Source organism: Vicia villosa, linkage group LG7, assembly GCF_029867415.1.
Source record: "Vicia villosa cultivar HV-30 ecotype Madison, WI linkage group LG7, Vvil1.0, whole genome shotgun sequence".
Lineage (NCBI taxonomy): Eukaryota > Viridiplantae > Streptophyta > Magnoliopsida > Fabales > Fabaceae > Vicia > Vicia villosa.
Window position 1 is genome coordinate 123123536 of NC_081186.1, and position 17048 is coordinate 123140583.

Here is a 17048-nt window from a genome sequence, read left to right on the forward strand (position 1 = left end):
AGTGACGTCACTGTTTAATAATGATTATGGCTAGAGAAGTGGAAACGTCAAGTCTAAAGGCAAGGATGCTGCGAAGGATAGTCAGGGTCTACATGTTGCATTAAATAAAATCACTATGGAAAATCTGAAGATATATTCTGGCAGAACTTGAAAGATTTGCTAAAAGATAGTGCTTGCGAATATTAGAAACATAGACAGAATGAAAATAGAAGCCAAGCATACAGATAGATGTTTCTACAAAAGGTTCGATTACAAAACGAAAATGCAACAAAATACAGGATTGGAAACAACTAGTTAAAATCCTCAGGGAGGCTATTTTTGATCTTCAAATATTGAGTCTCCCACGAAGACATACGAAGCTCAAGTAACGCCCGGTGTTTCTTCAATCTTTCAATCTCTGGCACTAATTTCTGCGCAGTTTCGAAATGTTTAATCCCCGATTGCACCACTTCGAGCAAATCCTGTTGGTTGGCTTTTTGTATGGTTGCCTGACAATGTTCAGCTTCCTTTATCTTTTCTTCGAGGGCCTTTATCTCCTGCTTCCAGGAGTTGATGTTCTTCTTGTAATCATCAAAAGCCTTCTGATTTTCTGAATGTTTAAGCTTGAGGGCCTCACCTTGTTTCGTTGCATCCACAATAGAATTCCATGAAGAGTCATGAGAGGCCATTTTCTCAGATAGTTCCTATTCGACATTTTGCTTTCGAAGAATGTTGGCCTCGAGCTGTTCAACTAGAGAACCTAGCAAAACAATTATCTCTGAAACTTCTGTTGAGACTTGAAACAAATCCACTTTCTTTAAGAGTTGATTTAAGTTGTGACTTTTAATAGGTTCCCGGCTAAGAACATCCACGAGATTGACCCCAAAGAACTTTTCTTTTATCTGTCGAAGGAGGTTGGGAATGTCTTCCTTGTCACCAGATTCTATAACGACAGCTGGAGAGACATCAAGTTCTGAAGGCGAAGAAGTATTCACATTCATAATAGCCTTTAAAAAACTAAGAGGATCAGTTTGCTTAAGCTGTTCCAGTTCCAAAGGAGTAGGCTTCGCAGGGGCAGGCTTCGAAGTTGTCCGAGGAGTGGTTTCTGTGTCTAGGGCTGAAGTTTCTTGAGGATTGTGTTTTTCTGGTTTAGAAGTTTCCTCCATAGCATCTTGTTCCGATGCAGTGTCTTCGCTGTCATGTGGTTGTGGATTCACATTGTCGCTGCCTGAGAATGGATAATCTTCTTCCAAATTTTTGTCTTGATGAGTAGGTGGGGATTCGTCAGTAGATTGGCTTTCTTCGACTGGTTCATTAGGCAATATGGTGGTGAGTGGCCTAGCATCTTCGAAGACTGGTGAGAGAACATGAGTTTTGTTTTGAGAGATATCTGTGTTAAACAAACCAGAATTAGTCGTAAGGATAAGGCTTTGAGGAGTTTTATCGACGGAAGTAAAAGAGTTACGATTACCGTGAAGTTTATCAACATTAATAGTGAGGTCATAAGCTTTAAGACCTGAAGTGGCAGTGCCAGCATCATCCTGCAATAACAAGGTAAGATGTCGGTTTTATCATTTAGTTAAAATTACAAGATAGTATGTGGGTTGAAACCCAAATACCTTGGTTAGGATATTGTCTGGACTTGAATTATGGCTTTCGACAACGAAAGCATTACTAGCAGTTTTCAGAGGAGATTCTTCAGAAGATGCCTTGTCGCTAGGAGAAGCAACTTTGGAGGAACTTACCCCTTTCTCTTTTCCTGAAGGGGTAACAGCTTTTTGTCTCTTTCTATGTCCTTGTCTGGTACGAGGAGGAGATTTATCGTCATCATCTGAGACAACTGTTGAAGAGACTTTCCGTTTCGAACCTGTTGGGGGTTTCGAGCTCTGGAAAATATATATATTAAGCAAAATGAGTACTGCTCACAGATTATACAAGATTAAGAATATAAAGTGGGTATGTACCGTGGGCTTCTTGTCAGTAACAATGGAGTCACTCTCACTTGGTTTGTTGCTTTTAGATGCCCCGGAATCCTTTTGGGTAGGAGCTTCTTTAATCTTCCTCCTTCGAGCAACAGCTGTAGTTGAAACTGAAATCAGTATGTCAGCAAAGAAAAGAAAAGTCAGTCGAAAAATTGTCTGAATCCAAACCTTCAGGTATTGGATTCAGGACACGAACATGTTCAAGATCTATATGAAGATGTCCTTTGAAAGTATCCAAGGTATGCTTAGTCGGAACCACTCGTTCAGCACGTTTTTTACTACTCTCTTGAAGATCTCTTAAAACGTTGCCACACACAAACCAATTTGGAAAAGGGGGGCTCAGAGCCACACCAAAATCCGCACTTGGCAGTGGAGGGAATTTTGGAGGATTAAGTTTGAAAGCCACTTCATAACGTAGTTCTGGTCGAACATACGAGGGCAATTTCAACTTATCCAGTTTGGCGGAAAACTTTTCGCGCAAAATGACTGCAGCCTCACGAACGGTCCGACTAAGATCATCAGGCCTGTAGATAGTTTCAAAGAATTTTTGAAAAGCTTGGATTTCTTTAATGTGAGTCGAGGTACCTTTTTGAAAATTCTCCTGCACATCAGCAAAAGCTGCAGTTAGTTCTTGAGTAAGACTATCGGCATCAAAGATTTGAGAAGTATAGTAATCCGTCCACCACTGGTGAAAGTCTGGTGTAGTATAAAAAGCAGGTTCAAAAGGAATAGGAGAAAGATTGGCGACGCCAACGTATTTGTTGATTTTGGATTCACATTCTTCTTCAGTCAGGTACAAGGTATGGAAACACATATGGTTCCTTTTCTCATATAAACACTTGGGTTTTACTTGAACCAACCCAAACTGTCTCGAAACCAGATTTGGTTGGTAGCATACAAGGACACATTGACCTTTTGATGGTCGAAGGCGATGAGAAAACAACCTTGGGGTCAGAAATGCCTCCCAAATTTCCATAGACTCAGTTTGTTGATCCTGAGATGTTGATGGGAACCTGCGAGTAAACCATTCAAAACCAATTGTTCTGTGTACGAACGGAGCCATAGAAGGATCGAACTGATTGCGCTGGGCGAACATCATTGTATATGCTAGAAAATGTTCACGAAGCTTCCCAGTTTCTTCTTTTGGAGTTAGGTAAGCCAACCTGGTTCCTTCTATAGTTCGATTCTTAATTTTGTTATCTTCTTCGTTGACATTGCCTCGAAAAGGAAGATGAGTTTCGAACGTAGCATTAAGCCACAGTTGCAGTAGCCAGAAAGGACCAGCAAAAAGCAGAGTGCCAGTTTTGTAGTTTTTGGTAAGGTTCGAGGCTTCGCTAAGATTTTCATAAAGAGATCCTAAAAGTAACTGGCTTAGGTTGAGCTTTTTTCCAGCATGTAGCTGATTAGCCATGCAAAGGTATCTCTTTGCGACCTGTATGGATCTTGAGCAGAAGGCACATCGTGAGAGCCATAATGCCAAGAAAGCAATATGCTCTTCATCAGAAACTTCTTCTTGCATTTTGTCATGGTGCTTCTGAATGAATGCAGTGTAAGTAACTGTTGATTCATTAAAATCAATAGTATCAGTATCCATCTCATTGGGATCGAAGTTCTCCCCAGTTGGTCGAAGTCCCGTAATAGCAGCTATATCAAAGAGAGTGGGGGTAACCATCCCACATGGGAGATGGAAAGTGTTGTGAGAAGCATCCCAAAAGTGAACCGCTGCTACTAACATGGGTTGGTTATATTCTAAGCCTGTTTTTGACAGTTGAATTAAATCATATATGCCTAACGATTTCCAGAAAGATCCTTTCGTTCTCTCTACTTTTTCTAACCAGGCATAGTACAAATCAGGATCTTTGGCTAAAGGGATTGACCTAAACACTTTTACAAAGTTGGTCATATAGTTTAACCTAATTTTCGCCAAAGCCAAAGGGGTCACAGTTGAAGTTTCTTCAGTATTAGCAGATTCTCCGAAGGGAGAACGACCATCTTCATCTATCTTAATCTTACTAACTAAGGGTCTAGTTTTGTAATAAGCGGGGAAAAATTTGTTCATAGATGAATTGTTTTCATCTGGTAATGGACCCATAAAAGCAAGAGGTTTTCCAGAAAGTTCAAAGGGAATGATTACCTGGGAAGCGTAAATAGCGCGCACTTCTGCGGTATTAGGGTTTGGAATGTGTTCTTGTTCCCCAGACCGCGTTGTTGTTTGGAGCTTCAGAACAGGTTGAAGAACATTTGAAGATGAAGCCATGGAGAGGTTTTGATTGGAAAAGTAAGCTTTTTGAAAGGGTCGAGAGTGTTTTTTCCTTTTGAAGAGGATGAAGAAGTAGGAATGAAAAGTTGTATAAAAGTGCAAAACCAAGTATTTAAAGGTTTAACGGAAACCCTTTTTAAATCTTTTTGGGTAAAAACCAAGGGACACGTGGCGGCTAGTGATTTAATCCAACGGCGGTCGAATAAATTAGCTTTACTCCTAGTATGTAGGAGTAATGATCAAGAAGTAAGGTAAAAAACGTGGGAATGTAAGTTATGAGAAGACATCTTTGAAAATGACAAGACGTTTTGGAAACAGGGTCAGCAATGATTATGACGTTAGTCAGCAATCTTGGAACTTTCAAAGATCAACAAGAGACGAAATCTTATGATGGCAAGAAACGCCTATTTCTCTTGATTTTCGAAACAGGCATTTATTGGGGGCAATTTGTTAGCTGAAGATTTCGTTTTATAAATTGGTTCTTCGAAGAAGTAAACATTCGAAGGAAAGATGGTTACTGATGACCATCCCTTAAAAATAAAAGAATGGCTCCTGATGGCCATGCTTCGAGAATGAAGACTTCTAAGTTCGTTATGAAGATAATGAATACTGAAGCTAGTAGAAGTGTATGTCTTCGAGGACTTAGACAAAATTTATGAAATATGTTCAAGTATTACTACTTAGCGTGTTTTCGTAGTGTTTTTAAATACACTGCCACGCGTCGAAGAAGGACTCAGGCGGGAAGATTTGAAATTCGAAGACGGTTTCGTAACTGTCTAAATAACAGATGGCGTCCCTGGAGTTCTTATGAGAAACGTGGCATTAGATTAGCGTAGGGCCGTTAAGGTCGAAATTAGTATAAATAGGAGTCTTAATGTTAGGATTCTGTGTGTTCATTTTGTACAAATCACTCACATATTACTCAAGTATCAAGTGTTAAGAGAAAGAGTTCGCTGAGAAAATGTACGTATGACACCACCATTTTAATACATGTGTATTCTCTTTCGTTTTCAAATATCTTTCAGTATTATTGCATTTCATTTAGTTCTTGCCATTTACATTTCTGTATTTTTACTTTCATGTCATTTACTTTTGAAGTATTTAACATTCCTGCATTTTAAGATTCTTTACGCTTTAACAATACTTTCGTTTCATATGTTATTTTACTTATCCTTTCACTGAAATTATACTTACGTATAACCAAGTGATTGTCAAGATTACTCGTTTTATTCGAAACAATTCTTATTAACGAAGGCGAATCATGACTATGGTTCGAATGACCATTGATAACAATCTTTTTGACTATGTGTCCTAGGATCAATCTAGTCGATCCTGCGAGTAACCAAATCATATTTATTATAGTTTGGAAGACTAGCGGTTGTTTACCGGAAATCACCGTAAACATCATCAGAATAACATCTTTATTATCTTTGACTAAACATTCTGACTTTGAGAATTGACTAACAATCCTTGGTTACACAATTGACTAATGCTGATAAGATTAACAGTTAGTTTGTTCACAAGAAGAACATCTTTTAGACTAGGAGAGCCAACACACACCGACTTTCCAACTCCTTTAATTTCACCTTTAAATCCATCACCAATATCTATAAGAACCAGTGGGATGAGATCTGATATCCACAAACAACTTTTGAACCCTTGTCATATGTCTAGAGCATCCGTCAAAGTATCAGTCTTCTCTAGTTGAAGCTCTCAAAGAAGTATTATGAGCTATAAGGTTAACATTCCTATCTTTAACACTTCTCTTTTTACTCACTTTATTAGCCTTGAAATGGTCTGAAGGTTTTTGTAGTCCATACAATTTGTAACAAAAGAAATTTATATGGCCATATTCACCACAGTAATGTCATCTTCAAGTTGATGATTGATATTTGGTTGAAGTTACATCATGTCTGCCAGGGTGTTGTAACATGTGGTTGGACATGGTGATCATTTTCTTCTTTTCACAATTGATTAGTTCAAGTGAGAGAATATATTTTTTTAATATTTTGATAAACATGATCAATAAAAATGGACTTTTGAACACTTAATATTGATTGATGTATAACAACATGTAAGTTAAACCATTAAGGTCCATTGATGGGATGCACCTAGGATTATATGGTTAAAAATAGAGAGACTATGTCTTCTTTGTTGTCATTCCAACAATTATGCTCAATGAAAAGATAAAGGAAAGCTTAGTCTCTCGTCTTAGTGATTTTCTATAAGTAATTATGACTTTGACATGTGTATTATAATATCATGTAAATATATCATCTCTATTTTTTATTATAAGTCATTTTAAATCTTTTATAAATATTAAAAAATGTAGTTAATTTTGTTTTGGAAAACAAAATTATGAATGATTTATAAAATTATTATTTATTAATTATATTAAAAAGATAAAATTAATGTATTGTAAGAAGAAAAGTAATTAATATTTAAGGATATGATAAAAAACAATATTGATTATTCATTGGTTTTAAAATGGGTGTCATTTTAGCAACTAAAATATATTTTAAAATAAATGTCGTTCCTACTTTTCAATATAGAAATTAGTGTGATTTTTTCAATTATACCATTTAATTATTACTTTGTAATCTAGTTTTAACACATTTATAAGATCAATATAATAAATGTGCAATGTCTTATGAAACTATTATTGCGTTCCTTAATCTGTGTGAAAAAACCTTAAACGATACTCATTTTAAAACGGAGGGAGAATATAAAACAACATATATTTTGATATAATTTTTTTATAAAGCGACTTAAAATAAATAATTGAAGAAGTATTTTTATACTATCTCTTAATCATAACCATCTAAACTTTAAAAATATTTGAAATCAATTAAAAAATGTATAATTTAAAATCAAAATAAATATTTAACTTAATATTTATTTTCACATAAATTTCTTCCTTCACATATCTACATTTCTTACTCTTTAAGAGGAGCCCCTAAGAAGTTTGGAAGCTCTATTTTCCTTTATACGAGCACACTATTCCTTTCCATTGTTTACACTTTTCAACTTTCCAATAATTATGGTCGACATCTTCCTAGAAAGTGAACCCTTCCCATTAATATATGTTTGGAAAATACTTACATGGACACAACCATAACACTTGTACTTACACACAACCAATCACATTTTTTTTATTAATTAAAAATTAAAAATAAAATTGTCTCTCTCCTCTTTTATCTCAACCACCCCCATGATGCCAATTAAAAACGAAATTAAAATTTAAATAAATTTATATTCTCTCTCTTTTCATTGGTTTTGCCTAAAAATATAGATTTAGGTTCGTGTCCATACAAGTATTTGTCTGTATGTTTATTTTCTCGTGAACTAAAATAATTGTATACTACACCACACGAATTTAGTTCCAACAAAGATAACATAAAAAACCCAAGTTCTTCATATAATTTATCATTATTAAACCACACTTGACAAGAAAAAACACACTAATTAAGGACTATTACATTTATAAAAGAAGTAAAAGATAGCTAAAAACTACAAACTTGGACCAAATGGTTTGGATGAAAATTAGTGCATGCCTCTTAGACATTAACATTTCCTGTTTTTTCATGTTGATTCTTTGCATCACACATAGCTATTTCTTTCTTCTCTTGTTGTTCCATAGTATCACAAAGAACAATCCCTATAGTTTCTGGCAAATACAACAATGTAATATTGGACAACATTATCACAACTCCGAACACTCCATATGAGAATATATTGTTCTTCCTTCCAGCAGATATCAAAAACGGACAGAATATGCAACCAAACACAATAGCTTGTCTCACCAACGACGTCGTCGTGTTCCGAACACACGTCGGAAACAGCTCTATAATGTATATCAGAAACACATTATAAGCTGTACATCCACCAAAGAATGCAACCATTGCTAACACCACTTTAGCCGCCGGTACTCTATGCTCGAGAACAGCACACATCATGCAACAAATTCCACTTAAGATTGAGAAAACAAGAATTGAAGGTCTTCTTTTATAGTTTTCCAAGAAATATGTTGCTACGCACGATGGAATTTCCATTGAAGCACTGAAAACCACTGCAAGATAAATGTTGAACCCCAAATTTCCGACGGCTAGTGGCATACCGAAATAAACCATTCCAACTCCAATTCCAAGAATCATGACAGCTATCATTCTTATAAGAGCCCATCTTTTGTGAAACAATTCACCTATTGATGAATAAAGTCGAAAAATTGAATTCTTTTCTTTTGTGTGTGGTTTTGGTAAACTCGAAGCAAGATTAACGTTATCATCATTAGCATTAGCAGTTTCTTCTGAAGAAACCCTTTTGAGCATTTTGAAAATTTCTTTTTCTCGACCTTGCATAACAAGCCACCTTGGAGACTCGGTAACAAAGAAATAAGCAATGATAGAGTAAATTATACCAGGGATTGACGACCAAAAGTAAAGAGATTTCCACGACGAGTTTCGGTTAATATAAGCGAAACCAGGTAATGACATGTAACCCATTGTGAATGTAAAATACTCAACAATTCCAACTCGGAATCGCCACTCGGCGCTAACTTTTTCGGTAAGCAAAACAAGAACACATGTTCCGATCGACGAGCGCCAGAAACCGATCAAGAATTTCAAGGCGGAGTAAATCAAAACATTGGTGGAGAAGATTATGAGCATGGAAGTTATGGACATAGAGACACAGGAAAAGATTAACATGTTTTTTCTACCGAAAGATGAATCAGCTAAAGCTGCAAGAAAGGAAGAGCCAAGAAGACAACCTATGAAGAAAGAAGATTGTGGTAAACCAATGATGAAAGTGCTAGCACATTCAAGGTTCCAGTGAGAGATGATTGTGTTTGAAGGGTGAGTGTCCCATGACCAAGAAGATCTTGGGAGTTTACAGATATCAGAAGATGAAGAACATGTTGAATTTGTGTCAGTGCAGTGCCATTTAGGGTAATTATCAGTGTAAATGCTAATGAAAGATTGTTGTGCATCAAAAAACATGGCTGTTGCAACAAGAACAGCTTGTAGGAAATCCAACCACCCAAAATTGGATAAACTTTTTTCAATAATTTCATCCCATGATAAAGGTGGTTTCTTTTGTTGGTCAGCACTGGAATGAGATTCAGTTGCATTAATTTGAACTGAACCTTCCATTGTTGCTGCTATGATGTTTGAGGTTGAGAATTGTGAGAGGATGAGTGTGTGGTTTTATAGTGCACAAAAACAAATTCTACTGTATATTAGTAATATTAACAGCTATACTATTCTTACATCTTTTTACGCTACATCGTATACCTATATATTGTTCACCGTATTTATTCGGTGAACAGTGTTTTTTAATAAAATAATATTATTTTTTAAAAATATATTTTATTTTTTAAAAAATATTATTTTTTAAATTTATTTTATAATATAAATGTAAAACTGTGTCATTAACCAACTTTATAATTATATTAACCACAAAAATATAAGTTATTATCTAATTATTTTACTTATAATTCATTAACCACTTTCACTACTTTATTAATCAATAAAATATATACTATTAACCATTTTCTGACGCTAAATTATAAATATATTAACCAACACTTACACTCTATTAACCAACTTTATTTTACTATTTAATATTTTTTAGTTTGAGAACTCATTAACCAAGTTATGAACTGCATTAACTAATTTTATAAATAGGATTAACCAAAGTCTCTACCGTATATATTAATTTTTTATCTCAAAATATATATTAACCAATCTTTGAACTGTTTTAACCAAATTTTAATATTTCATTAACCAATATATTTTAGAAGAAAAAAATGTTAAAAGTCAAAAAAATGAAAATATTAATCACGTATTTGTGAACAGTATTTTTAAGTATAGGTGTAACATTTTAGTGTATGAATAGCATTATTATAATATTAAATATATGAAAAACTTAATAAATATATGTTTCAAATTCATTTTATTTTTATTATAAAAATTTCTGCTTATTTAAATAAAAATGTAAAAAAATTATAATTGTATAGTTTTAAACTAAATATGTTGCAAAGTTATAATTTAAAAGAATTATTATTTTAATTAAAACTTAAAAAGCTATAAAGGTCATTTCAGTTAAATATGACATGTGAGATGCATGAAAGAGAGTCAGATAGATTCCTGATGTTATAGTGGTGAGTGGTCACTATTTGATGCTGAACATTTGCAAGTGGCTTGGACTTGTGGTGAGAATTATTATAGGAACATGGTCCGAAATTTATGAGGTTTTCTATTGGTGCATAGTAAGATTTTTTAATTGTTTTTAAATGATTAATTTAATATTCTCTGAACTTCATAATGAGTGTGGCTATTTACACTTTTTAATAGTATAAATTATTTTTTTTTTTAAATAAATACTGTTATGAAATTAATCAAAATAATATAGAGATGAAAGAGAGATGAATGAGAGAAAGAGAAGAGAAAAAATAATATTGTATTATCATCTTCTTTCAAGTGTCATTTGCATTGCAATGCGAGTCTCTATTTATAGGACCTAAGGGAGATGAAAAATCACACATATTAAATATAGAATAGGAAGATGAAAAACAAGAAGAATGATGGACATCCACTAATATAAATATTCATAACACTCCTCCTTGGATGTCCATTGAGGATATGCCTCATTAAAACCTTACTAGAAAAAACCCAGTGGGAAAAAAATCTAATGAAGGAAAAAGAATACAATATCCTTTGAATGTGAACTGCCTCGTTAAAAACCTTACCAGAAAAACCCAGTGGGACAAAACTATGGTGAAGGGAAAAAGAGTGGAGAAAATATTTATTTCTCCCCCTCATGAATACATTTATATGTGAGACGATATTATTTGTAATAGTTACTTAAAATGTCTTCTTCGAAATGACTTCATGTAGTGCTAATAGTTATGTGAGATTTTATGAAGTTGTTGTCATGATTTGTTTCATAGATCTCCATGAAATGGTTGTACCATCACATGTAAACAAATAACCTCTTTCTGATCTACCATTGTGAGAATCTGACCAGTAACCTGCATCTCTAAGATAACGAAGTATATGTTTATCAGCTTTCCAATTTCTTCGTGTAGGTGAATAATTCTATCTTACTTATAGATTGACCGCAAATGATATATCATGATGTGTATAATTAGCAAGGTGCATTAGTACTCCAATTGCAATGAGATATGGTATTTTAGGACCAAGCAATTTTCATCCTTTTCTCGAGGCTTAAAAAAATCTTTCTCCATGTCTAATGATCTAACAACCATATTGGAGTAGGCAACATGTGACATTCCATATAGACTCATTTCAACACTTTTCTATATAGCCTTCTTGATGTACAAATATTCTTTTGTCCACATGATCAATTTGCAAACCTAGACATATTTTGTCTTTTCTATGTCCTTCATCTCAAACTCTTTATTTAAGAAATTTATAGCTTTTGGAAGCTTTTCAGGAGTTCCAATTATACTTATGTCATCCACATAGACAACTATTATTGCAAATACTTTTCCACATAATTTTATGAAAATACAAGGACAAATTGAGTTATTTGTATATCCATCCTTTAATAAATATTCACTGTGGTGATTATATCACATGTGTCCAGATTGTTTCAACCTATAGAGAAACTTGTTCAATTTGATGGAGTAGTTTTCTCGAGATCAAAAATCACGTGCCTCTAGTATATTGAACCTTTCAGAAAGTTTCATGTATATGTCATTATTAAGTGAACCATACAAATAATATGTCATAACATCCATCATGTTCGAATTAAGCCCTTCATGTGTTACAAGGCTAATTAATTATCAAAAATCAATTAAATCCACTACAGGTGAATATGTTTTATTAAAATGCATCTTAGGTCTTTGTGAAAATCATTGAGCAATAAGTCAAATTTTATATCATTCTTATTTTTCTTTTTCACAAAAACTCATTTATATCCAATTAGTTTCACACCTTGAGGTGTTTGGACTACATGTCCAAAAGTGAGTCACTTGTAAAGTGATTTTAATTCTTCTTCAATTGAATATATTTATTTTGGCCAATTCTCACTTAGTCTAAAATCTTTAATAGATTTTGACTCATGATCCTCGTTATCATTGATCACTTTTAGCGCTATATTGTATATACAAAGACATTGTCAATATTGACTTTATTTAGTTATCTCAATTTCGGTTCCATTCCATTTCATCCATGACATAATTTATCGAGATCTCTTTATTTCATATTTCAAGTACTTGATTTGTTCTTCAGGAACTGAAAATTAAATTAGGTCAAAGTGCTCTTAGCATTTTCATATCCTCACTTGGGTCATCTTTAGTTTCTTTTCTTAGTAGAGGGCTTTTAACATTGGAACCGACTTTCATACCACGCTTCAGGCGCAGCAACAACTCATTTGCAATATTATATTATCCAATAGGATAGTCCACTTTGAGTGGAGTATTATCTGTAACGACCGTTTTTCCTTAATTCCTTATTTTATGTGAATTAATTGTGAACTATGTGTTAATTATATGCTTGATTGATTTTATGTTGTTTTGATTGGGAATTATTAGTAATAATATAAGATAGTAAATGTGGTTGATAATTGGGCCTAAGTTGGTATTAGTAAGTGAGGGGTGTTAGTTAGAGCCCATTAGTAATTTAAGATAGTAAGGGTTTAACTAAAACAAGGGTTTTAGAGGAAATAGAAATTAGAAGTTCATTTTTGGGGTTTTGGTGAAAGAAGAGAAGAATAGAGTGAAGAGAAGGAGGAGAATCTCAAGGTTGAAGCTAGAGTTGTCTTCAATCCAAACCTAAGGTAAGGGTGGGATTCTTTCATGCTAAAGGGATGTATGATGATGTTTTGGGTGAGATTTAATTGTATGTTGCATCCATGGAAGTTGTGTGTAGAGATGTTAAGTTCCATGAACAAATGCTTGATTTGATGATTTGAAATGTGTTTAAATTGATGTTATGATGTTATAGGACCCATAATATGTGTTGTATTTGAGTTTATACCATGTATTCTGTGATTGTTCGTGATGTTTGATGTTTTCCAACTTGATTGGGTTGAGTTTAGGGGTTTTTGGATGGGTTTCGTATGCTGTTTTCTGTGTTTGGGGTTTTCTGAAAATCGCCAGTTCGCGCCGCGAACCCTTGTGCGCGCTGCGAACCTCTTGGCAGAAGGTTGGGGATTTTTGGATTCGCTCAGTTCGCGCCGCGACCCCTTGTTGGCGCCGCGAACTGCTTGGCAGAACCTTAGGAAATATTTGATTCACTCAGTTCGCGCCGCGAACCTTGTTGGCGCCGCGAACCCTGTTTTGCAGAACTTTTCCTAAACTTTGAAATGCTGTATCTTTTGAACCGTAACTCCTTTTTAAGTGCCGTTTGAACCTACGTGAAGCCCTAATTGATGTATTTCCGTAGAATATGCTTAGTATAACTTTGAATACTCTTAGAATCTTATTGAATTGGATTTTGTTGACATTGGATATCCGGAATTGATTATGTCGTTTAAGTTGATCATGTCGTTTACGTGGATTGTGTTGTTCGAGTCGATTATGTCGTTAAGTGTGATTGTGAATGTGCATCATTGAGTCACATTCATTGCATTGTTTGAGACGGCCCTAGTGGCAAATGTTTGAGACGGCCCTTGTGGCGAATGTTTGAGACGGCCCAATGGCAATTGTTTGAGACGGGAGTTTTACTCCAATGGTACCACATGCATTTTCATTGTTTGAGTTGCATAAGTAAAGTCGTGTGATGAGTCGTATTTGAATATTTGTGTGCACATAACATGAATGTTATCTTGTGTCAATTTGATGGTTGTTTCGTTGTGCATATGTGATAAATGACTATGTATGCCTTAATTGAGATTGATATCATTGTTGTCGGTAAGATGTTGAATGTTGTGAATAGTAGTAAGTGGTATATGTTGAGAAGTGGTGACCGATGTATGATTATTTCTCCGCTTTGAATATTATCATACGCTTCTTTATAATGATTGATATCTCACCCTTTCTGTTTGAATGTTACCCTCCGTTGGTAACGTGCAGGTAATGACGCGGAGTAGTCGTGTACCTATAGCTCGAGTCGGTGTGTGTCGATGCTCTGATACGTAGCACTCAGGGAACGTTGGATTACTTGTTTATGTTTTGGTTTCTTGTGTTTAAACTTGTTAAACCTTGTCCTTAGATTATGCTGAGACTTTTTAGATGTATCGTGCCGTGTTTGGCCGTGATATTATGAGTTGTATTGTTGTTGACATATGATTTTCCGCTGCGATGCAAGTGCTTGATTGGCTGATAATGATTAATGATTTCGATATTATTCTCCTACATGTGTGTTATGTATCTAAGTGATTGAGCATGGTATATGTATGTGATTTTGTTGTTTAAAATGTGATGCTCCGAATCGTTGTGTTCTATTTGCTTGAAATTTTGTACTCTGATTTCTCTTATTATTGAGGGGTAGATTTGGGGTGTTACATTATCAGCTGATAATTTATTTCATAAACTTTGCAAATGAATAATATTTTGAACTTTTAGTTCATATTGATTTGTACGAGGATGAAGACAACAATTTATTTTAAATTATTCATTTGAACTTCTTGTTCATGATTTCACCTGTTCATTTGAACTTCTTGTTCATGATTTCAACTGCTTATTCCCTCCCCCTAATATTAGGAAAATTAATTTATCAAATGATAATTAACCTACCGGGCTGCAATCAAGTATTTGATTATTTTCTCAAATTATATTCTCAAAATTGAGAGTCATATTAATTACATTTTTCCAATATTCTTTCATGATTCATCTTAATGTATTATATTGGAGCAATTGAAATATACACAACACATCCAAATGTTCATTAAGATGAGAAGTATTAGAATAAATTAAGGAGGACTAAAATATAGTATCTTGTTGGCTTAATGCGAATAAATATCTTAATATCATATTTTAGGTGTTTCAAATATATAATTTAGAATTGATGATCTCATAAGTATCAACCATATAATTAACTTTAGACGTCTAAAGAATGGATCTTCAAGTTTATTTTTTTATGAACATATATTACATGATATTCAATATCAATTTTAATAATATATGTGATACTTATACAGGAATTTCGATAAAAAAATCTAGAAAACAATATCTTAGTCTAATTAGTTGAGAAAATAATTTCACAAACTTTTGTTTGTAAGTAGAGACATATGCATGATATTTTAGCCAATGCAACAATTTATGTCATAAAAAAGCAATTTCTCAAAATTTTATTTTCCTTTAGAAACACACAAAAATTGACTGGATTGAAGAAACTTCTGGTTCTTCAATACAAATTATTCGCATCATATTATATCCGAGATGACCCAACCAGTTTTACCAACGACACATTTAAGTGTAATTTGTAAACTACTGGTTTACAATGACATATGCTTAAATTATACTGATATAAGTGTAGTACAAGCCCGAGGGAAAAGTCGATAGTTTTTCTATTATACATTTTATGTCCAAATTCATTTGTGTAATACAAAGATATTCAATACCTCCAATATAATTCATGAGAATAATCTATGACGAAAATTTTTAGCAAGATATAAAGAGAACACACAAAAAAATATAAAGGATTAAAGTTCATTCGAATATCGACTCTATCAAAATATGAGATTACTTTCGTGCGCCTTTAAGATGGACTAACAAATGTCATCCATACACTGTACTTGTAAAAAGAAAAGAATAGTATAATTAAGATTTATATGAGAAATCTAAGCACTATTACAACAACTTTAAAATATGTAGCAACTTTAAACTATTGATATATTCTTTAATAGATTGCAATGTTTTAATTCTCTTGTTAAAATATCAATATTTATATATAATATGAATAAAGAAATTGTCTCAGCAAGACTTTGTTTAATATGAGGTATTACAATTGAGTATATAAATTAAACACTGATCATCCTAATTTTGGAGCATCAAGAACTATATCTAATTTGTGTAATGATTGACAATATATTCAAAACCAATATGATAGTATCCCATGATTAATAATTTTAATACATGCATATGAACATATTATCATATAATTATCAAAATTATACAGAATCATATCATCAAAATTATATCATCATATAATTATGTTGTTTTACTATTCTTCAGGGATGTTTGATAAGATCTTCTTCAGTAACTATATAAATAATTTGTTATAAATAATGATCGAAAACATATAACCATCCTGGTGGGATGCGTTAAAATTATTTATGCTATTCTTCTGGAATGACAATCTTTTTATGAGCATATTACAATTTATAAATTTTAAAACGATACAACGACAAAAATTTATGAAATCCTTCAGGGATATTTTAATATTACTCTTGCAATATTTTTGGGATGCATGAAGATCACAATTAATATTATCCTGAGAGCTTTGTTTTACTTAGAAAATTACAATATTTGTAATCCTTCATAGATGCATACCATTAAATTATGAAAGAAAATTGGATCATTTTTATGAAATTTTATTTCTCAAAAATGTAGGTTACAAATCTTTACATCATCAATAAAAGAAAAATCAAATTTCTTTGTGAAATCCTTCTGGGATACTTCACTATTATTGAATCAATCATTTTATAACTCGATAATATTATTGAAGCAATCATTTTGTTAATTTTTTTAACATAATTGATACAATCCTTCTAGGATTCAATAAAATTATAGATGCGGCCTTTTAAAGGTGATTGAACGCTGAATTCTTCTGGAATTCATTATTTATTGATAAATACAATAATCGATTAAACTCAATCTTTGAACAATAATTTGGAGATAGTTTAATATTAATCTTTAG

General features: G+C 33.2%; 1 protein-coding gene across 1 annotated transcript; it reads right to left on the minus strand.

Annotated features, from left to right (window-relative positions):
- Positions 1-7613: 7613 nt before the first annotated feature.
- Positions 7614-9412, minus strand: LOC131618470 (organic cation/carnitine transporter 3-like). The gene has a single exon (XM_058889687.1). It carries the CDS (start codon positions 9369-9371, stop codon positions 7779-7781), a length of 1593 nt encoding a protein of 530 aa, XP_058745670.1. The 5' UTR covers positions 9372-9412; the 3' UTR covers positions 7614-7778.
- Positions 9413-17048: the final 7636 nt, after the last annotated feature.